Source organism: Mugil cephalus, chromosome 6 (assembly GCF_022458985.1).
Source record: "Mugil cephalus isolate CIBA_MC_2020 chromosome 6, CIBA_Mcephalus_1.1, whole genome shotgun sequence".
In the NCBI taxonomy this organism is placed as follows: Eukaryota; Metazoa; Chordata; class Actinopteri; order Mugiliformes; family Mugilidae; genus Mugil; species Mugil cephalus.
In genome coordinates, this window is record NC_061775.1 from 9,671,889 (window position 1) to 9,695,963 (window position 24,075).

General features: G+C 42.2%; 1 protein-coding gene across 3 annotated transcripts; it reads right to left on the reverse strand.

The window, feature by feature from the left end:
• Positions 1–476: 476 nt before the first annotated feature.
• osbpl1a (oxysterol binding protein-like 1A) lies at positions 477–23,871 on the reverse strand. 3 transcript variants are annotated; one of them, XM_047587668.1, is made up of 29 exons: positions 23,575–23,871; positions 21,409–21,538; positions 21,250–21,335; positions 21,100–21,174; positions 20,852–20,963; positions 20,633–20,718; positions 19,122–19,266; positions 17,888–17,955; positions 17,771–17,815; positions 15,706–15,779; positions 15,425–15,488; positions 15,217–15,318; positions 13,914–14,039; positions 13,687–13,768; positions 13,284–13,390; positions 9,755–9,917; positions 8,537–8,726; positions 7,664–7,739; positions 6,169–6,303; positions 5,933–6,030; positions 5,549–5,731; positions 5,331–5,438; positions 4,639–4,728; positions 3,479–3,605; positions 3,189–3,305; positions 2,951–3,074; positions 2,782–2,872; positions 2,384–2,404; positions 477–1,954 (listed from the first exon to the last, which is right to left on the reverse strand). In XM_047587668.1, exons 2-29 carry the CDS (start codon positions 21,530–21,532, stop codon positions 1,852–1,854), a joined length of 2,922 nt encoding a protein of 973 aa, XP_047443624.1. In that variant the 5' UTR covers positions 21,533–21,538; positions 23,575–23,871; the 3' UTR covers positions 477–1,851. The 3 variants fall into 3 exon arrangements, with proteins under 3 accessions (XP_047443624.1, XP_047443625.1, XP_047443626.1); XM_047587669.1 differs by lacking the exon at positions 2,384–2,404; XM_047587670.1 differs by lacking the exons at positions 20,852–20,963; positions 21,409–21,538; positions 23,575–23,871 and having other exon boundaries at positions 21,250–21,285.
• Positions 23,872–24,075: the final 204 nt, after the last annotated feature.

Here is a 24,075-nt window from a genome sequence, read left to right on the forward strand (position 1 = left end):
CATCTTGAACCAGTCTGCCCGTTCTCCTCTGACCTCTCATATCAACAACACATTTTCGTCCACACAACTGCCGCTCACTGGACCAGCCCGTCTGGAACCAACAACCATACCACGTTCAAAGTCACTTAAATCCCCTTTCTTCCTCATTCTGATGCTCGGTTTGAACTCCAGCAAGTTGTCCTGATCACCTCTACATGAATAAATACACTGAATTGCAGCCATGTGATTGGTTGATGAGCTATTTGTGTGTACAATCAATTTTTTTGTAATATTGTTCATTAAATACTGAAGCTTTTGAGGTTGAATTCAGCCTCAGAATGAGTGATCAGATCTATGCAGTGAGCTGAACTCAAGCCTGTTAACCCGATGAACTACACTTCATTTTCACTTAATCTTCTCTGAACCCTTCCCTGGACCCTGTGTGTACCTGCACATATGAATAAACGTGTGACATAAATAATAAAAAAGTAAGAGGAGACGTTGAACTGTTTTATTCAGGTTTGCAATAAAATACTGTCAACGTTCTATATGGAGACAAAATAACTTAAAAGTTATGGGTTTCCACTTTGTGTGACCTCATAAGCCTCAAACAGCTTTTTAAAGTTTGATCTGTCATTTGTCAATTTGTATGATATACACAAGTCACAATCACAAGATACAGATAGAAATGATAAAAACAATCAAACTAGTCCCAGGTCATTTTTTCAAGTCGTTTTTTATAAATGTAGCATTAATACAGAATGTATAAGGTATACATTCTAATAAACTGACAAACCAGTGGTTTTGTGAGTTTAACTTGGTCTATGGTGAATCTGAATAACACGATGAGGTTGCTAGCGGTCTGAATTTGTGTAAGTATACACAGATATACAATTAGACACAAAAGACTATATTTAAAAGGAGACAGATGGACATTAAAACCATAAACCCCTTTCCGCTGCGCTAAAAGTCCATTATGAACAGAAACAGTCACAGTGTAAATACAAATGCTACATTTCAAAGCTTTGTCAAACAACTTTACATTTTGCAACTGCGGATTATTGACATTTTTGTGCACAGCTTTCCCATCATAAAGTAGATTAAGGCCACACACCATTTAAGTACACTTTTTTTTGTTTTGTTCATATTGCTTGCAGTCATTGCCGTTATTCTATAATAATAATAATGATAATAAAAAAGAGTTAAAGTGGCAATCTCGAAGATTCATAAATGTCCGTTTAGTCCTAATCTATCCCCAGATGTGGTAACACAACGGTGCCTGAGCCCATGGCCCTGATCAAAGTATTGCAATATTTATATATTTGCATTATTGTGAACTGATTGTCTGTGGTTCCGTGCCTGAATAAAAACGCTGCGTTAAAGTACTGTAAATATAATCATTACTGACGTATATCTGGATATGAATGTAGAACGCTCAACTGCCACGAGATGATAGTCGGTGGGTGGATTCAGAAATTGCTGCTGATGTAACCAGAGTCTGACTTTTATTTTGAGGTTGTCAGGTAATGCCAGGCTTGGGCAGTCATTTTTTTGTTTGTTTTACAGCAGATAGATGCAGGTACTGCTGGAACAGGAATGAGTCTATTACATGAAGAGCTGCAGGCTGCACATGCTCCGTATTTCCATTAACAGTGGCCAGCTGTTTACAGATGCATGCCGCGTTCCGCCTGAAACCAAATCACATGTACTTGACGTACGAAGGAAAAAGGCCAATTATTACTATTTACTGAAATGACATGTTTTTTTTCTGCTCAATTGCACCAGTGATTGCACGTGTCGTCAAATCAACCAGGGCGGAAACGTTCGAGATCGTCACTTTAATGCTGCTCTTTCCTGTGCAGACAATGTCCATCAGTAAATGTCTGGCAGCTGGCTGTACGCCCTGTCCCAGTATCCGCCAGAAAAAAGCCAGTCCTGGGAGTTGGTGTGGGGGTTCTGTCCCTGTTGGAACCACCTGCAGACACAGCAGAGGCATATCAGCACTCAGAGACCTCGGCTGAGGGAATATGACTCAAACAAATTACAGGGAAACGAGGAAGGAAGGTCAGGCATGCGTGGCCTCGGGGTTATGGATAATTTACAGTGGGAGTAAACGAGTGCATCGGTTGCTTTCGTTTGACATTAACTGCACATAAGTAGGGAAGGGATGTGATTCAGAGGTGTTGGGGTAATTGCATTCTGTGCCAGTAAGTGGAGCTCTCATGCTGGTGAAAGCAGGAGCGGGTTATTAAGCTCGTCTCCGAAACTGTGACACTATCACCGGCGAGTCTCCCTCATGTCTTAAGAGAAAGTGTGACGCAGTTGCCGATGGGATTAGCGTTAGAGAATGAGGAGGTCACGTGAGCACATCAAATATTCCAGTCAAACAGCGTGCAGCTCTAACCTCGGGCCCAGGGCAGGACTCCTGAACATCAAAGTCAGGATGCAGCCGGAAAAACATTGAAGATAAAAAAGAGATTTAGCTGGAGCATCTCAACGCAACAAAGTGTGAAACAGAAAAGACAGAGATGATAAGACGATACAGTGGCGGCATTAAAGGCATCGAGTGGTGACAGTGAATTTTTTTCCACACTGATAAAAGCTCTTAATCTTAGTGTTGGCTCCAACTGTACGGTATTAATATCATGACATCATTTCAAGCGGCATGCACATGTTGTCTGTTTGGAAATGTTGAAATCTAACAAAAAAAAACAAAAGTTTTGCAAGCTTGAAAAGTAGTTTGTTTTTCTCGATGTTTTGAAACTTAAGGCAGGGCAATACTTTTAACCTTTCAACGCTCACCTCGTCTTCCACTCCTCGTCAGACTTGGAGCGGTTTTTGCGCGCGGCTCTCTGTTTCTCCTCGAGCCTCTTTTTCTCCTCACTGGCGAGGTCTGTTTGAACGATAAAAGCGGCACCTGTCACGCAACTGCTTCGGTTATCAGTTCAAGTTGGTGGCCGACGGCCGTTACCGATGTCGCCGTTCTCCATGGCCCGTATGTCCGGCCTGAGCCTGCAGTCCGTCTGAGGGATCACTCCCTGCATCTCCTTACGCAGCTCGTTCAGCTGCATCGCGAAGCACGTGAAGCTGTACATCTGCAGCCGGAGGAAGGATTCGGTTTGTATGAATCAGCGTTAAAATGTCATAATCCTTTTAAGACTACGACTGCGATCTAATGAATGCTCATAATCTGCATTAATGAGTGAGACCTGGGTAGAGTTGGCTGGTCTGGGTGCGATTCTCCACAACAGCTGGCTGCCGGGTATCACCTCAACGGTGTCGGCAGCAGGTGAAGGAACCTCCTCCTGATGATCTTCACTGCAACTCTGGAAAAAAAACAAAAAAAAACACACACACACAAGGAAAATAACTAACCTCCATGGAAGCAGCAGTATTGATGTTAGGCAAGGTCTAATTTTATTTGCTCTTTAATTAGATTGTTTACATGAAGAACCATGACAGTACACACGTGGGACTCCCCACTGTAAACACGTCGTACCGCTTTGCTGCCTTTCTTGTCGTCTGCTCCTTTTTTGTCATTTTTCTTATGGGCCTCAAAGGCAGCGATGTCAATGACATACAGGCACTCTGTCCACTTCCCATAGAGAGCGCACAGCTTCTTTTTGCTGTGAAACAACACACACACACACACACACACATAAATTTCCTCAGACGTGAACACTGGCAATGATTTCAGGTTCAACTTCAAAACCAACTTTCGAACAAAAGCTCCGTGAATCCAGACAAGCACTTTCATACGTGGGAGATTTCTGGAAACTGCAGTTAAGTGGAACTTTCACAGTTAAAAGGGAGCCAAAAAGCCAGCTTCAGGCTCGGGCTGCTTCATCCGACACGACGCTGAGTAACCAAACAGAGTTCTCTCATCTCTCTGCTTGTTATCATCGTCTCTTGTCGCTAGACGCCTCGGAGTCATTTCGCGGGTAGTACATCTCATAGCGCACTTTTAGTCTCGTGATACAGAGGTCCTGCGCACCAGTTGGGTCCAGTCATTAATGCTGAGTCATTCCATCTTGTCCATCTTTATTTGTACCTTCTGCTCCGCTTTGTTTTTGCTGTTTGTTTTTTTTTTTGCTGCCTTTCACACACTTTTGACTTTGCATCAGTGCCCACATCCTCCAGGAGTTAATTATTTATGCAATGAATTATTTACGGTGTGAATCGTCAATTGATCATTTGTATGAAGATTCAAGATCATTTAATGTATTCTGATGTCACATTTAGTGAAGAGCGCAGCTACTTAACTTTCTATGGCGTGAATTACAAATGAAGCCTCTTTAGAGAGATTTAAGCAGCTTATTGAATCACAGCTGCTTTGAAATACAGCAAAGGAGGGAATACTGTTCAGAAACCATCATGCAGATAAATTAGCTGTTCGACACCAACACCTATTATTAAAGAAAACAAATCCTTCCCTGCACTCGTGAAGTCCTCGTGTATGTTGCAATATTTTCAAAAACCACTGTCAGTGATGAACAATCCATTGTGAGAGCTCTGAATTAAATGTTACTAGGCCAAAAGTTATGTAAGTGCTGTCCTCACATGATCATTTTACTCAGTATTCCAGACCAGAATAATCATCACCCATCTCAGCTAAGATGAGTCATTATTTAACAGACCTTTTAGACCATCATGTTGTACCTTTTATCCAGAATATACCCTTCAACTTTGTGCAGTTCTTTTCCAAAAAGGCCGCATGGTTTGAAATGCAGAGAGCACCTTTCGCCGGTCCTGGGAAAGAGAAATAAACAACATTTTAGCCTTTCACTCTCTGCCGGCTGAGTCATACTGTACTTCCTCATTTGGCTTGTCCATTTTCCTCCGCCACAGTCGAACTTCCTCTGTGTCAGACTTGCTCTACTTGATAAGAATCCAACACTTCATCTAGGGTATTTGGGTTGGGTACGACCCACCAGTGCAGGAGATTTAAAACATACAAATTAAAACAAAGCAAGTAAAAATTAAAGGTGACATGTGTCCATTTTTAGAGATTTAGATTTTGGAGGGTTTAGAGATGTATTCAATGTTTGAAAAATGTGTGAAAAAACAAGTGAATGAATGAATTTTCATGTGAATATTAAATACTCCTGAAACTGTGGACTGCCAGTTTCTTTTAATTTTACATTAATCCATCTCCATCTAAAAAAAAATATATATATTTTAATGTGACATGTCACCATGGAAACTAAACATGTATTAAATGGCACTTTAAGTCATACAAATAAAGAAACACACACAGTGTGACGATGTGTAATTAACTTTATATATTTTTAATTGTTTAAATTTTCTAATCCTCCATATTGTAGTGTCTGAAACATATTTTAGTCTCTTACCTGTGATTGACCACCTCCATATTTCCATACTGTTCAATCCACAGCTGACCCACAATAATGTTGTGAACACAACATGTAGGGTTTGTCCATGTGTAGGCCTCATTGTGCCTGGAGAAAAAAACACAGTTTAAGGAAAATGAACAGATTCAAGTTGGTCAACTTGTGATAACGTCTACGGACCCTTCATACAGAAGGTAAATTAAGAAAGTAACTCTTACTTGGGCAGCTCCAGCGTGATGATGCCTTTTGGCTCAGCTTCTACACTCTTACCCCAGAACTTGAGTTTGGGGTAGATGGATCCATGAAACACAAAGTCTTGATTGAGGCCTTCGGCATGGAAGGCGCTGACTGGAGGGTGGTGGCTCACCTGCTCTGATATGAGCCTGAAGCCCAAATCATCTCTAGATAACCAGGGACACGGCGTCAAGCACACAGCTGTGTTTGTTTGATAAGATCACAATTATGCTGTATCTCCCAGCTATACACAAAACCTTTGGGCGCCCAGTGGCAAATCACATATTCTGTTGATTACACAAGTAATTGTGCAAAGGTTTTGATGCGTCTGCAAAATTCCCCCCAGGGAGACGTACAATCAGACTCACCTGACCAGTTCGTAGGTTTCTCCCAGCAGAGGATTGAAGGGTTTGCCTGTCCGCTCCCACTGCGATGCCACGGCGGACACTGCAAATGCAGCCACACACTGCCAACAGTAGATAAACACGCACTCCAAATCAAACACAACAAACTCAAAAGCAAAGCCAAGAGCCAGTTAAACTGTACCAATGTACAGTACGGCAATTTGCACATAATGCAGCCAGGATATTACAGAGCATACTACCTTCATCCTCTCAATAGAATTTGAGGAGGCGTTGGCCTGGTGGATGAGGTACGTGTGCTCCATATATTCGGTCAGACGCTGCAAGAAGCTGAGCGGCTCATTGAAAATCACTGGCATTGTAATCTTGGAGAGCTCCTGAAAGGGGCATGAGGAGGAATTGAGAAACAAGGTTTCATTACAAAGAGAACATAAAGTGCTTTCATGCAGCAGTTCTCTGAAAGTGCAATATTAAAACTGAGTGTTGAAAAGACCTAGAGGATTTTTGTTCAGTATTCTAGTCTACCAAATAAACATATCAACGTGTATTGATGTATTTACTGTGTCCGTTCCTGGTGACAACATCTGAGAGTTAATGGGCCTCGAAGGCTTTCGCAACCTAAACTGGAACTACAGAAACCCACACATAGCAATACACATGTTGCTCAACACTTCACACTAGACAAAGGACTGTGATGAACAAGACCTGCAAGCAGCTCTGACGTAAATACTTTTGTATGGTGCTGAAGTTATGCTCACGATGAGGTGTTGATGATAAGTAAGTATTGTTCAACATTTAAAGCTGCAGTAGATGAGAAGTTGTAATCATTGCTTGCTTTTAAGTTGATGCCGTTGACTTGTTTGCAAACAGCTGCTAATCAACACATGAACAAGTTACAAAACTATATTTGCATTCTTTTACATTTGTGTTCCTTAGCCCATTAGTAACCCTCTTTTAGCTCTGTTTTTGGTCTCTCCCGACTCTAGATGGAGACATTTGGTTGTTTCATTTGCTAAATCCTCTACTATGTTCACCAATTAGTCGTACAGGTTGTCCATTTGGCAACTGGTACAAATTGTTTAAGAAAATTAGCAAAAAGCGAAAATTAGCAAATGCTAGCATGCCATTATGCTAGGATTAAAGCAGCTCTAACTGAGGTTTTTATGTGTGACAATGTTATAAATGCCAGTGTGAAAAGTAAATAAGGAATACATTTCCACGGTTTGATACGTAGTTATATAAATATCGATTATAGCTGCCAACTTGCTAGCCCAGAGTTGACTACTTTGCATCAGGTTGATTAATATCATTCATTTCTGCAGGTATACAGGTAGAGGAGGGAATAATACTGTTTTTTACTGTTTTATGGCAATCCAATCAGTTGTTATCGAGCCCTTTCACCAAAAATATCTATTTTTTCCCATCTGCAGTGCGTCTGCTGAACAATGCTAGCCCCCCAAAGTTGAGTGTGTATATGTTTACGATTTATTTTTATTTTAGCTTATTTTATACGCAAATTCTTTGTCTGTACAAATATACTTGGCAATAAAGTCCTTTCTGATTCTGACTCTCGAAGAAACCAAAGTCAGTAGAATTCATCTTGTGAGCACCAGATTGTCTTTTTCAATGTTCTCTATCCATAACAAAATGATGAACGGGGCTAAAGCCTTGGACTGACGGACTTGTTGCCACCTATGAGACGAGACTAATAATAAAATATTTGCGCTCCCTTCTCACCATTCCAATGCAGTTCCTCAGGATACTCCAAATGCTGAAGTCATTTCTTGAAAACATTGGTGCAGGCAAGGTTGTCCTGATATAACACACACATATAATAACAGGAAATTATTTGTCTCCTCTAAGGCATTTTCTTTGTGACAGTTCTCTAAAAATAGACACATTTCATTAGGGTAAATGTACTAGACATGTAATAGCTGCAGGTGTCACGTGACGTGAATATATGCAACAAAAGCCAGCGATGTATTATGTGACATACTGGAACACAGCCCAGACAGACAAACAACACCAGCAGCAAAGGTGGTCATCAGCCTCGGAGGAACCCAACAGCAGCACTTAGTTCTGTTACAAAGAGCCAGCCAGGTCAAACTGTCTGAAAAGCTTTGGGGGTCGGAGTTTGGATGCTGTTCTTAAAAGAAGAAAAATGTAGACTATAAGCCATGTTTAAAAAAAAAGAAAAAAGAGAGGGATAAACCAAGGGATTACATTTTTAATCTGCCCAAATTGTCTGAACCACACTCCAAAGGTGCCCGAGGGATCAGCCAACATGGGATCATACTGCAAACTGATTATTGCATTACACTGTGACCTTATCAATATTTAACAGCTCCAACACTGAGCTTAGTCCTTTCAATACAACGCTGACTCTAAATTATTCACACTATGAAGTGGAAAGACCTGAGGGAGGAAGGAAAATAACAAAAACAAATATCTGAGGAAACAGGAGTCTTGGCAAAGGTTGTACCCAAGAGCAGTGGAACAATGACAGATAAGAGCGGACCTGGGCCCACTCCCCAGTTTTGCTGAGAGATAAAAGCAGCAGGAGTTAGCGGCCCATTTAGGAAACTGCGGAGGGCATATTGCACCGCTGACCTATGCTTTGTTATCCCGTTGGGTTGAGTCTCATCCTTGTCGCCATGGTGATCCTCCTGTAACATGCTGCTGCAAGAGCTGCCGCACGGGCTGCTTAGCATGACAGAGCCTTCGTCCTCCTCCTCGTCCTCCTCAAAGGAATGGCTGGCGACCGTCTCAAAGCCGCTCAGGGAGAGCTCAGAGTCTGAATCTGACAGAGACGGACAGATGGAGACGATTGAGAGACCGCATCCTAAAAGAAACTGGCAAAATACACATGGACGTGAAGCTAAGGAGCTTAAACTGAAAGGGCAAAAAAAAAAATTAAAAAATCCAATGGTGAAGGCAGAGTTAACGAGGATCACTTTACTGCTGATGTGCCAGCAGCTCAAAAGGTCAAAATTGTTTTGACATTACACAGTTTGTCTACTGGAAAGAAACAACAAGTTTATTATTCAGCTGCAGAATCTGCGCTCTGATGGTCAAGATTACTTGATCACAGAAACTCAAATGTTCATTTTGAGTTTTATGACATATAAACAGATGGATATCTTTCCCTTCTTTACTAGGTTATGGTCGTTATTCACATAGTTGTGGATGACAAGCCAGGCCAGGTCAGTATCAGATGATATAAGTTTTTTTTTTTATGCCAAACAAAAAAGTCAATATGCAAATGCCAAGGTTGATTTGTTGGAGTTTCATTAAAATGTCCCAATTAAGATGCAACTTGGTTATATTTTTACTAGGGACTCATTTATGATTTTAATTGGTTAGTTACACAGCATCAAAGTATCTGCACAAACAGACAGTTATATCATGCTCTGTAACAATGAATGCAAATCTCCCATGCAGTTCTACGTTAGTGTTACAATTTATTCAACTGTCACGTATCCAAGTTTACATTTCTTCTATCAGACTGGTAACATTCGCATAAAGTGGAAACTCCAAAAAAAATACTTATCAAAAACCATCAAGCATTAGTCAGGCTCATTTTAAAAATATCTCTACACCATGCAGATTGTCTCCCCCTCCCCCACACACCAAAAACATTCATGTGAAGAATTCTTTTTCAACACAACCAGACAACCCTTGAGTCTCGAGGAGCGGCAAAACATACCAAAGACATTCACTGGCGGGAAAAAGAATTCCAGTGTCCTACAGATGAACGACAGAGCAGCGAGTGTGAGCTTGTCACCGAATCTCCCGCGTCCCCATGTGTTTGATAACTTGTCAACTCACCAGACACGGCGTCGTGGAACTCATCCTCGCTGAGGGGACTCCGCGGTGAAGATCCCTTGACGACGGATTGCTCAAGTTCGTGGTGCTCCGTGGCGAGAGTCTGCAGCGCTTCAGAGAGGATCTTATTCTTCTCTACCTCCTGCTCCAATTTCAGACTGCGCACCTGAGCTCACCACACACAAACACGCACGCAGACACACACACACACATGCACGCAGACAAAAGGAAACAGACTAATCACTCACTGAAACACATCATGGAACTTTATGGTTTGCAGTCGTGGCCGCTAAGGAGGTTTGCGAGCTGACAAAATTTTATTCCAACTCTCATTACGAACAGAGGAGTAAACGTGCGTGACTGTCAGACAGGCTGTGATGGCAAACAAACGGCACGTTGACTGACCGATCCTCCCCTATGCTCTGTCCTCTCATTATCAGACCCACTGAGGGAGACGGAGATGGAGCGGAGAAGGACGAGCCATGTTTATCTGTAATGGAGGACAGCTGCCTTGACACTGCCATCTCAAATGGCCTGCCGGAGAACATGATTCCCGCGGAGGAGAGGGGATCAAATGACGAGTAATGGACTCAGATATAAACCATTAGCTTACGCAAAACATTAGCCTTGATAATATGACGGCGCGCATATCGCTCTGCGAGGAAATCTTACTTCATTGTTTCCACTGACAGCTGGGTGACACGCAAATGATAAAAACCTCCAACAAAAGCGGTGTTTTACTTTGGGTTGTCAAAGAAACACAAGTAGAGTAAAAGAGAGATGATAAATTATCACCCACACAAGACAAGAGCGAGCGATATGGAGTGGGGAGTGAGTGTGGTGTAGTGGCAGCCTGAAGAGCGCTTGCCAACATTGCACTATACTGAACTTTAAAAAAAGTGAAGTCCTGCTGCTGACCCCTCCACAGGTGGTGCCAAAGTGCAAAGAGAGCTGCAGGAGCTGGAAGTGATTCAGGTTTTTTTTTCCCCCTCGCGGGGGGAATAAGAGTCATTCAGACTGCCAGCCATCATGTGCAGACTGAGCTACAATGTACATGTCTGCATTATTCCCATTGAGACCAGGGCTATTCATGGTGAGCTCTGGGATTCTGTGTGCCTTTCATGGCGCGTTCTGCCTCCACAGATCGCAGCTCAAAAGGCCGCGCAGCTGAGCGTTCGAGGCCCGGGCCCAGGTGTAAACCCTGAAAGCGCCGGACCGGCTGCTAAACCCAGAACATTCAGACTGTATTCTGGCAGCTTCGTCTTCGCCAGCAGCATCTTATCCTCTCGGGATCCGGGAGGAATTCAGCGTTCTTGTTTGTAAGATGAAACTGAGCCTCGCTGAGCGCGAGAGGGGAGAGAACAAAACAAGAGAGTGAAACGCTGAGGATTTTGTTTTGTTTTTTATTGTTAAGATTCGGGCTTCTGTCTTAAAAATGTGTCGATTTCTTTGCTTGCGTCTTTAAGAAAATGACAGGCAGTCAGAATTTCCGGCATAAGCATGCCTTGATTTACATATCCAACACCCATCAAGTGTGCATTCATCACAGCGGAACATCAAAAGCATCGGCGCTACTCTGCGTCAGTTTTAACAATCAGAAGGGAGCAGACAACTGTCATTCTGATGTGGTGTTCAGATATGAATCTTAATCAGTGAATGTCGTGTACGGACTCAAACTGTGACCGAAAATAAAGAACGGCCACTCTCACTCTCTGATCTTTAGTGCTGTCAAACTACGTTTTGCTTAACAGGCTGCAGAGCCGAGATAAGAGAGCATGATAAGGATGGAAATTAGTTATACACTCTACGATATGCGTTGTTAATGATATGCTTTGCCGACTTTAAATTTGGCTCCAGCAGAGACCAGCTTTAACTGTGCCGTAATCCTCAGTAAAATAGCTTTCCGTGCAAACTGTTGTATTGTAATGTACTGTTCAGCGTTCAACCACTACACATCCAGCAATCGCATTCCTTAAATGTACTATGGGAAGCCACAAATGAATTTGCACAGACCACTGAGATTCACCATCTGCTCATAATGCTCTGAGCATTAGCGCTGAGGAAATGCTATGATACGACCAATGAGGCTGACAGAGATGTTGTCACACTGTATCGTGCTTTGTGCTCTTTAAAAGCTTTGGGTGCGTCTTTCTACGCAGCACATTGCAAATAAATGAACTAAAGACTGATTTACATATCTAATTATTTAAATACTACTAAATATTACTTAAATACAGCGGCCAATCGACCACTTTTATCACACAAAAACGATTTAGGAACAACTCAGAAAACATGAAGAACAGCACAAGGTGTTGACCTGACCTCTAAATTCCCTCGATCCCAAACTGATGAGGCACAACTGTTTTAGTCGCACAAGGGAGACCTACACAATATTAGGAAGGTGGTCATAAGTAAAAGCACTATGTCTATATGTGTAATATATTACATAAAGGGATTATCTAGCAAACTATGTTTATCCATAAAAAAATTAGATTTTCCAAAAAGATTTAATATAGCACTTTTCCATTTTTTAATATACTGTGGCACGCAATGGTGAATGTGTTGTCCAGCCTTAGAGAGGATTGTTTGTGCTGCCACAGACAACAGCTGAACCAGAGAGCCACTGGGCGCGAGGCCAGAGTAGTAAACTGCCTGAACACCGATGGTCTCTGTGCCGCTAATGAAATTTGACAGCACGATGTCTTCAGCTCGGTTATGAACTGAATCACTATAAGCTTGAAGTGTACGAGCCATTCATGCTTCACGCACGTCAGCGGGCCACGCAGTCCTTCGAGAAGCCTCCTGCTCCGAACACTGAAATAGATTTTTATCTTATGTGAATCATCATATTCACCACAGTGCTTAGCCAATCGCTTCGGGAATACGTTTTATATCGTTAGAAAATTGATGTCCGAGGTTGGGGCTTGTTGTGATCTACAAGTAGCTCCATCAAGGAATACAATCTGGCCACTGAATCCTTCCATTATAATCAAGTCCATTGATTCATAAACAAAGAAAACCCATCTGACAGCTTGTAATCACTGTATCCCACTCCACTGATTTCACAATGTTTTGTTTTTACATCTCAGGCTGACAAAAAAAAAAACCCACCGTGAATCTGAGGGTCACAAACAAGACGGATCGTGCTGATTACAATATTTATTGCATAGCATTTTCTACAAGAAGCAACTCACTCAAACCGCAACATAACATATTATCTTACCGAGGCTTGAAGATAAACAGTCATTCTGCGTTTCCGCGCAGAAACAGCGTTGGTTTATTTACAGATCCCAAAACAAAGTCAAAATGCCACTGAAGTGCCATTCACCACCTTTAGAGCTAAATACATATTGTCCCCTGATGATTTGTTTTACAGGTTGAGTGAACTTAAAAAAAATCGCCTGCCACGGGTTATGGAGGCCACGCCGCTGACAGTCAGGTTGCAAAAACAGACAAAAAGCTGTCAAACGCTGACAGGCCAACAGGGTCTCAAAACGAGACATAAATCTGTCCTAGAGAAGTTGACACTCACCCCTTCTTGTCGGGAGAAGTGGCTGAGACAGACGCTGAGGCTGGAAGTGGTCTCGCCGGACAAATCACAGATTTCTTGCATTTTCTGCAGCATGTTTGGTGGAAAACCTGAGGAGATCAAACAAATGCAAGTCACAAAGGGAGCGAATGTGAAGATGAAATAGTTTTTTTTTCAAACTCTGAGAAAAGCACAGAAATCTCTAAGGACAGAAACAGATGGAGTAGGATCTTCATTAAGACGACTGCAAACATTCTCCCATTAAATCTGATTGACGATGCTTGTAATTTGAATCATAATGTTTTACTTTGCACTGTTGAGTGGTTCATAACTGGCTCCTACTCCGCTATATTACATTGAATGGGAGGGGGGGGACATTAAACAACCGTAAAATAACAGGTTTTACTTTCTGACAGCCCGTCACTTTTCAGCATGGACACGAACGCTGCCACCTCCTTCTGCAGCTTCTTGTGGCTGGCCTCCGCTGCCTGGTAATTCAGAGAGACGAGAGAGGACTGCAGATGGTTAAAAGCGGCGCAGGGTGGGAGGACCGGGGGAGCTTTCTAGTTCAGAAAAAAACCCTACGGATAATTATGCTGACACGGTAATTATGGATTTTTCGTGTACACCCACCTGTAGAGAGTCTGTTAGCTCCCCAACTGACATCACTTCCTCGTCCTCGTCCTCCTCGCTGCCCTGCTCTTGGCTGCAGTAGTGTGTGCTGTAAGCAATGTGCTCCTCCAGCGCATCAAGCCACGCCTGGGAGAAAACAACAGATTTTTTTTAACTCTGGTTAGTAAAGAAAAATCAAACCGGTTAATGATTGCTTTCAAATATCGAGACGTGGCAATTAGAGGGTCTATCCCTCTATGTGATTGGATGATATAATGGGAAATATGCTTGTTGGCTTTATAAATAAAAGGAACAAGTTGTGTCTGCGGAATCACAACCACGCTGAGCTGGCTTTGACAAACACACTAGAAAAGGGGAGAAGAACCCTGGTTCTTAAAACAAGGCAACATTACACCAAAGTGAAAATAATTTTCACCCTGTTTCCGGGCTTTATGCTAAACTATGCTAAGCTAAGCTACGGTTATTCACTATTCCTTTAATGCATTTTATATTATTGTAGACCCCCAAATACCACGTAAATACATAATGTATTAGCTTAAGGTGCTGGTAGCATTCCTTTACCTATGAGCAGAACCAAGCTAGCTGTTTCAAGGATAAAATCATGTCTTTTTCAAAGAAGCAGCATGTAATGTAGCTTACATTAGCAAGCATGGGCATTTTGAGGGTGTCCACTAGTTTGTGATCTAGTCAATTTGGAGGCCAGGTCAACACCTTGTGCTGTTTTTCATGTTTCTGAGTTGTTCCTAATATGTTTTTGTGTCAGGCTGCATCCTGCTGGGGATGGCTGCTGCCATCAAGGAGCGTCATCGCTACGGGGTGGTGGTGTCTGCTTTGGTCTAGGTGGGCGCTACATGTCTATGAAACATCCACACAAATGAATTCCTTTTCTTTGCAAATGTGCAGTATGTCTAGGAAAATATTAACATTTCCAGTGACCTCATCCTTTTGTCATGCCTCTGGGTTTTCTACATTACGCTGGCCACTTAGTAGCTCGCTAAGTTGTTAGCCTTGATGGCTTCCAGACAGTTGCCTATAGATGTGTGTGTTATCACATCTGAAGGTCACCACTTGAGAACCAGTCACCTTTACGAGACTTCCCATGACGTAGCCATGGCCAGAAGTCACATTTGAGGGAAGCGCATGAGCATGAGCCACAGAGCAGGTGGGCAAAACAGTAAAGAAGGGAAACATGATCGTTTCTCCAGACAGGTGCTTCACAAGCCTTTATTTCACACATTTCAGGGGATGCCCATGGATCTTTCTCTAGAGTGTCGTGGATTACAGCTACAGAAATGAAACTTACTTTTCGTGTCGCCTCCGGGTCGGTTTTAGGAGATACTTTGAAATGATGCACGCTGTCATCGAAGCACGTGAGGGTGAAAAGGCAGTTATCTTTGGCTCGTATCTGGAAACGAGAACGCCAGAGATGTTCCCTCATTTAAACATTTTACTCACATGAATCCCGCACAGCGGTCAAACAAAGCGAGCACAACTCTTAAATGTTGGCTTACCGAACAGTGAGAGTGTGTGAGGGACTTACAGCCTTGCCTCTTCACATTGGCAGCTCCATCTGACCTTCATTTGAGAGAGAAAGAGGGGAGCCGTCATATTTCGTTGTTGTGATCACCACAGGCGACAGATTTTCAGCAGAAAGAGGAGACGGAACGGTTCTATTTTTAACTAATTCACGTGTCATCTCCAGCGTCGGCCTCATCAAATGTGTGCACTGCTTCCATTTATCTGCCGCTGAGATCTTTTCACGTGTCTGATGCGAGATGAGAGATGCACCTACTGTTTTGAGTACCAGGATAAAACCCCATCCTGAAGAATGACCCAGTAGGAGCGCCAGCCAAAAAACCTGGAGCTCTGTGGGATCAACAGAAGAGAGTCAGGAGCCTGTTTTTCAGTGATTTTTCAATATCATTCTGTCTTTTCTGATTTCCGTGGCAGCCAAGAAGGTAGAGAGGACGGACACTTGAGAAAACACAATTAGCTGACAGTTTTATCATGCTTGCTGCATCAACAAGCCACAAATGCTTAAAAAAAAACACATGCAGAGGAAGTGCGTGCAGGAGCGAGCTACGTTTGGGTTTGTTTCCTGATCAGCTCAGCGGGTCACAAGAATACGATCTGTTTCTAGGGTTCCACTATCCTGCTGTCACTGTTATTGCATTCTAACATTTAAATTTAAATAAAGCTCACATCGATAAATAAATACAGCTGGGTGTATTTTCAGAGTTTGGTGCCCTAGTGAGGGAACAACTGAAACTAAACTCTGACTGTCGGCCAGTGAAAAGGGAATGACCGATTTTTAATCATTACGAATGCAGTATATATAAAATATATGTGTACATGATGAGTGTATTGTTAGCTGCCCATAAAACTGAATATATATCTATATCTATCTATCCATAATTCACCGTTTAATTGTATGTGTTTAAGCTTGGGACTAATGGCCTCAGACAGAGCTGTCGTCTAACTGTGTTCCCTTCAACTCTACAGATCTTTTACAGCATCATTCAACTCATTAGTTTTTTTTTTTTTCTGGACAGAAAGTTAAAGCTTTAGTTCGCTCTCTTCTCCCTTTGACATTTTTTAATTGGCCACCTGCTCAGCAACTAACTACATACAGCAACTAACTGTTACAAACTTTTAAAGACAGAGGCAAAAAAAGAAGAAATAAAGTAAAAGAAGACTGAGAATTCAATTGACAATTTGAAGAAGCTTCAAAAAGTGACTTCGCTCAGAAAGTTTTGGTGAGCCTGCAGTGTGAAGGCAAAACTGGACCAAATGATGACTGGATGTGATTTCACTGCACTTAGTTGGGGAAATGGAGTGGCTTCAAGTATCAGATCCACAAAATGTGGAAGGCCTCAAAAAGTTGTATCAATGTCTCATTTTATTCCACTGGGGAGGCAGCAGGAGATCAGCGGGCTCAAAGTCTCTGACTGGCACGGTCATGGTTAATGTCAATGAACGTGACCCAGAATTGAGGAAGAAGCTAAACATTCAGGATCTGATGGAGGGGATTTGGATATTATTTCAGCATGAACGTCACTGGACAGCTTATTTTTGTCTAATTATTGAGGAGACATCTTATAGTTAAGTGTCCAGTTTTTCTTAACATTGTATATCTCTATTCCTGTTTCATTTTTGCTCCTTCTTCATTAGCAATTGAACAGGACTCTCTCAGATACCGTAACAACCCTATAGGTCATTTTGCCATTACGGACAGGCCTATATATATTTTGATACCCAGGACTCAGTAGCACATCATTTGCTACGTAGAGTGGCTCATCAGAAGTGTGATCTGAGATGTCAGAGACTAAAAAACATTCAATTTCTGTTCTGTTATTAGTCAAATGTGGCGCCGCAACTGCTGAACTCCCCAACTCCCTGCCAGTCTCTTGGAACTGAAGGAGAAAAAAGTGAACTGCAGAGATTATTCTTTAATTTTTTAGTACTGAGCCTACAGTGTCTCTTATGTGACTTCCCACTGTGGTGTGTGGGAATCATGTCGTTTAAGTCATCGTCTGTCCCTAAATCAGCTCAATATGCAGTGATACACTACAGAAGCTCCATACATGCCTCTAAACCTTTTTACAGGCAAAGTTTTAGAGTTATTAGATATAATACATACATGGCTGCGTTTAGTATCCTAAAACGCCTATAAACGTGTTATCTGCAATTATAAAATAAAACCTAAAACACACTAAGAGGCCCTCTTTATTGTCCATATCCGCTAATAGGACAATGTCAAACTGTGAATAAAAATATCTGTATTTCATTTGTGCTTCCTCATTCTCCAATAGTTTGGGTACTCTCAGCCACCACAGATGATAATCCCCAGTCTTTACCTTCCAGAGGAGTCCCTCATGCTTCTTGACGTGGTATGTCATACCCTGCGGGGGACATAAACGAAAAACGTGAACAAACAAATCAAACACGAATCATTTAGGAAGCGGGCCACTCACTCGATGAAGGCTGCCTTCCAGAAACTGCTTCATTGCGGTGTCGCTGGCCAGGTCAAACACCGTCTGCCCTGTGAGTAATGGAAACACAAGACAAGTGGAGCTTTCACACAAGAGAGCACATGTACAAAAAGGGAGGGGAAAAAAAAACTGCTTGATTGAACAATGCTTTAATGTTGAGCAGCATTCAAATATTTATAACAGCGGTTATAAATATCAGGGATTCATTTACATCGGCACCAGCGCCAGCTTGTGCCTCTCCTGTAATTACAGCTTTTAAACTTGTTCTAGCCCTGATTTGTCATACTTGAGTCACAGAAATATCCGCAGAATTGTTTTAAGCCTTCGAGAAATCACGAGGAAGTGGAAGCTGTTGACCCAGTCGGCTGCTATTTTAGAAGAGAGACCCCACGGAATGAGTTTAAACCGTCACTCAACTCCTGAAGGGACAGTTTTTGCTTGTGTCTGAAGTGAGGAAAAGGAGTCTACACGTTTGCCCCGAGATGCTGTCCTAAATATAACTAATGAAGTTGGAGCTGCCGTATGTTGCGTCAAGTGACTAAATACTCTCTCCTGCTTTGAAGCTGCAGGTATTTAAAAATCAGACAACAGAAGGAAGCAACAAGCTGAACTTCGTCAAACCGTTCTGTCCAAACGTGTTACGTTCGTTACTGGTGAGTCTGTCAACTCTCACCACCTACTACCACCTATATACTCCAAACATAAACTCAGTAAAAGTGTTTTTGAGACGTTGTGGAGGTCTGTGTGCAGCTCCAATGCAGAATAAATTATTGCATCTCGCAAAACAAAAGTCTCATGAACGTTGCCTTTTGTTGTCTCTGTGATATTTAACATCCATCGTTGGTGCTGAAATGTGGAAAACGCCTGACGTTCATACTTCCTTCTGTGCACGGAGAAAATCTGCTTAACTTTCCTTCTTTTTTTTCTGTTTTTTAAGCGAAGGCTTCGACGCTTGCTCTTATTTGGCTTGAGATTTGCGTGGACAGTGTGAGCCAGAAAAGACTCAAAGCCTGTGACTCACACCAGCAGGGTAGGAGTTGGCAACCCTGTTTTCAGTCTTTGTCTACTCAAGCAGGACGTATAATAGGATTAGTTGACTGTTGGCTTTGGCCTTTTCATGGTATTTATCCCCCTACCCTTCAAAAAAAAAAAAGAAAAAGAAAAAAATAATATCACCAGTCATTCATGGTTGCCAGCTTTGGCCGGTGCGTCATACCGTTCTTGTTCTTGACGGTGGGGTTGGCTCCACTCTTGAGCAGCTTCAGGGCACACTGCCTCTGGCCACGATAGGCTGCACAGTGCAGCGGAGTGTTGCCCAGCAGATCTGTGCAGCTGATGTCAGGAGGCTTCTTCCTGTTGAGCTACAGCCAACGCACACAACGCAAACACAGAAACGAATCATGTTGTTTGCAGATTTCTTCTAAGAACTGAAGCATACCACCTTGATTTCACACAACGCTATCAAGAACGGTTAAAGCTGCAGAGGGATTCAAAACCTGATGGATCTGTTGACGCACACAGCAAATATTGATTTTTGTCCACAGATTTTCCAAATCAAGTCTTCACGGAGTGTTTTGGAAAGGGTGCAGCAGCTAACAGTGCGCTCGCACACAGTGTTGCTTGAGAGCGTAACTGTCATTTCTCGAACAAATAAACGCCTCACCCATGCTAAGATGCTCACAATGAAAATCCTAAATGGCCGTTTAGGAGGTACTGTTATGACTTCATGCAGAAAATTGGCTGTTGGAACTGAACTGCTCTTTCACAGTGGGTATTAATAGTAGGTTCAACGGGCAGGTGTTGATGTAAAAGCAGACAAAGAGAAATCCTATTAGATATGTTTGTACGGTTATTTCAAGTATTACAGCCTATGCTATGCCACTGAAAGTCATTGTAAGACATTTCGGGGGGGGGGGGGTAACGCAAATGTGTGAATGTACACACCCTTTTATGATCGTGGCTGTGTTTTTTACACCCACTGCATAAATCATATCATTGGATTATTATTATTACTGTTGTAGTTGACTGAGGTGTTTGATTTTTACATCAATCAACGGGTCGTTTTCTTCATAAAAAAAACAAAATAAGTGAGAAATTTCTTCAGTTACCTCAAAAGGCACAATGATGGATGATAGATATTTTGTCAATCAAGACAATTGTGTGAACTGCACCAAAAAACAGCCTGCTCAGGTTAAGTAGTAGTACATTGAAACTGTACCATAGCATGGAAGCAAATTCTTTACGCCGAAAAAGTTGGTCTGGAGACTCTGCATTGGGAACTGTTTATGCTCTGGCAAAGACCTGCTCGGTCAGTCAAAATGACTTTCTGCCATAATAGACAGAACAGTAGCAGTGATGTGGTTGAACGCAGTCGAGTTAAATTACCTTGTAATCCATACAACTGCTTAACATAAAAGCACAACTGTAAACCTCCCAGCTGCACTAAAATGAAAGGGATTGTCAAATCCATTAAAATTCATCGTCTGAGCACCGACAGTGGCTTCCAAAAATTCCATGGTAACCTGTCCGACAGTTAGAAAAATACTGCAAAAAAAGGTGTGATCAGCTGTGTTAGCATGGACCTGAAAATACAAATTTTACCTACACAATAACCTCAGAAACGAGCCCAAATGAGCTGCAGACATGATGTCTGAACTAAATGATGCTTCAGATCTTTGCATGACACCTGGGAGTATTTTTTAAAGTCAATGTCCATGTGACACTAACCAGCTGAGTTAGCGTCATCAGGTCTCCTTCACGTGCAGCCTCCAAAAGTTTCTCCTCCAGCTTCCTCTCCTCTGTTCTCTCAGCCGCTGGCATCAGACAAATGATTACGAGTTTTACACTTACACAACAATATGAACACACAACAAAGCCGATAACATGAAAAATTGATTGAAAACAGATTTTCACTGTATCTCTTAGATGACGACACGTCTTTCTCACCTTCCAGCATGCCTCTGATCTCTGCATTTTGAGTGACATCTTTGGGAATCAGTGCTGTCCCATTGATGACAGTAGCACATGCATCATAGTGCAGCAGCAGCATGACAACCTCCTGATCAATACGTGATTGATTCATTGATTGATTCATTGACAGAATGGATGAATTCATGCATGCACACAATCCTACTATAAACAAAGAGTTACAAAGAGTAAAAGTAAAAAAAAAAAAAATCTGAATGAGAAGATACCTTTCTTCCTGTGAAGGCAGCTTTGTGCAAAGGCGTGTCTCCGATGTTGTTGGGCAAGTTAACGTCTGCCCCCGCCTGCAGGGGGGGACAACGCACACGTTGTCACACCTATTTTTAAAATGCACATGTTTTGCGGAAAAGAAACACAACCTTAAGCAATTCCTCCACTACGTCCGTGTGTCCGAAATAACAGGCCAAGTGAAGAGGCGTCCATCCCAGGTTGGACTTACTTTTACCTGAGGACACAGAACAAACTGCTTTACAGCAGCACACAGCGACCGGCGGTATTCTCGCGTGTCAATCACATACCTTTGCAGTTGATGTTGATCTTGGTCTCTTCCCTTATTGTGGACATCAGGAGCCTCTGAACTCCAGGCAGATCTCCGTTCCGAGCGCACCGGAGGAACTGCTCCTCCGGCTCCAGCTCCTCCATGGACCCCTGCAGAGGAAATGTAAGGGAAAAAAGGGCTGTAGAGAAGCTTTGACAGCATGTCCAGGAAAAAAACAAACAGCAGCAACATGTGGGGTAAAAAAAAAAACACACTGTCCCTTGGCACAGTAGTGTTTTTCCTGCTTGATGCACATCCACATACTTGAACCCATTTCGTACAGACATCATCCAGAAGCAAACAGACTCTCAGTCAGTACTTGAACATTTTTTAGCTTTCCCAAAGATAAAATAAAAATGTCAAGAAATCCAGTACACTAGCCAAACTTTCAAGTAAACCACTTGAGTTGTTTGGAAAGAAGAATTATGGCAAAACTTAAGCAGAAATGTCCCCAACAGATCTGTCAGACAAGTGACTACAAGCAACTAAAATTGCTATGAGGGTTTTGAGTTGCTTTCCTACATTTTCATAAAAAATACTGATATGAAAAATCACCTATCAAGCATCACAGTCACTTGGCAGAGAACTGTTTCCATGGTAATCTTACAAGCCTGGGGGTCATGTGACTATGTGGTACACAACAGGATGTAGCATCTAGTATATACTTATGCAGCAGAGTACGCAGAGTGTATTTGTGACCAAGTATGCGACCCAAGAGACATGATCTGTGTTTCTAACCTTCCTCTAACAATTTGTCGAAATAACAAGCTGACATCAGCAGGGTCACGTTTGTCAGTGTGTGTCTCGAGTCACTTGTGGGGCTTCACCCTCCAAGCCTAACTTAGACAAACCAGTTTTGCTTTCGAGACTTTAACGTTAGGATCGTGTCAGTAACAGAGATGCTTGTCTGCCTCAGGTCATACTGAAGAGCAGGACAGTAGCAGTGAACCTGCAGAATTTAGGTGGTTAATAACAGCTAATAACTGGACAAACATGCAAAGTCTCTTGTAACTTGCATTTCATAAAGAACAGGTTGTATTATAGGCTACAAGTGTAAGTGTAAAATATTTCACATCATTTGTTTATGGTCGTGGATGCATTTTAACCCAGTTCCCGGATGAGCTCATGTGATGTGTGCTACAATTCCCACAGTTTCAGTACGTTCTTCAATAAATTATGTAATAATATGTGTTATGTTATGTGTAAAATCTGCCTTTAAAACTGATCTTCCACGTGGTCAGTATTGCTCCATAAGTCGTCACAGTCATCCTTTATGACGCGCGAGGAAAAAGTCAGGAGAGTTTATTTTGTTAGACAGCGAAAAAGAAGCAACACGTGAGGAGAGAATAAGGAAATGTGACTTATTTCAAAAGAAGAGAGTCACCAGGCATGAAACTAGGTCTCCTGTTCCCCTTTAAACAGCCCAAAAAAACAGTCCACATGATGTTCTGTGCAATCAAAATTTCGGTATGTTTAATGCAATGTCATGGAGCGTCACATGGCTGAAGGATCAGTGAATCACATCAGCAAGACAAGACAGATCAGATGCTGAATAGTTGGACTGCCTCTGAAACAGGTTTACCTGGGACTGAGAAGCATGTGACACCGACAGTTACTCAGCCGGTCCCTCCATTGCAGTCACAAGTTATTGTTTTTTAAGTTCCATGAGGTTTAAAAGTTTTGGCTCAAAACCAATCTTTCACAAAACTAATTGGTCACAATTCTTTAATAACCAACTTTTTAAAATATTTTGTATTGTGTTCTGTTGTACGTAATATATCTACTGCTGGTGTAATTACAGTGTACAATGATATATAGTAAAATAAATTAAAAACCTATTTAGCCCCTATGAGCTGTTGACGATTTCATGAAAAAGAAGAAATTTCACTCATCATTTCTGAGTGATCAAGATATTATGCAGTCACATGGTTGTTTTATGTTTCGCTATCTCATATTTCAGGTGCATTTAACTGATCCTATCTGCATTTTAGCTTTTTAAGAAGAACTGTTGCATACAGGACATATTTTCTTGGCCAACCCTGATCCTCCCAGCTGCAGCATAACCTAGAGATTTCTGAAGCAGCTGTGACCAGATGTCATGAGAAGAAACACATCAGCAGGGTCAAATGCGACCACGGACACTTACTGCTTTAACCAGTCCAGTCCAGTGAAGTAGACTCCAGTGCGTTGAGGCACAGTCTCTCTCCCACAGGCCCTCAGTGAGGCTGCATGTGATGTCCTAAAGCCCTCTGAGCTCTACCGCAGCGCAAACAGCGCCGCGAACAGCGGCCGACGCATCCCGCTGTCACATCCACACCACACACTATTTCACATTTATCGTCCTCCGCGACGAAATGTTGTTACTTCTGTATCACCAACCCTCCGTCCCACACATATCTATGTGGACTATTTACACTGAGATCAGCTGATCCTCCAGGAGCGGAAGTCGCCCGGCAGGACCTTCCATCGTTTCAAAATAAAGACGCCAATTTGAAAAAAATAGTTGGAAGTTAAAATAAAATTCAAGCGAAACTTTGCAGGCATTGCACCAATACAAAATAAAACATATAACAAAAAATATAAGTTTATTACTCATTACATTTTGCTTTTATTTTAATTGTAAAAGCGTTGAAAACTCGGAAGACAA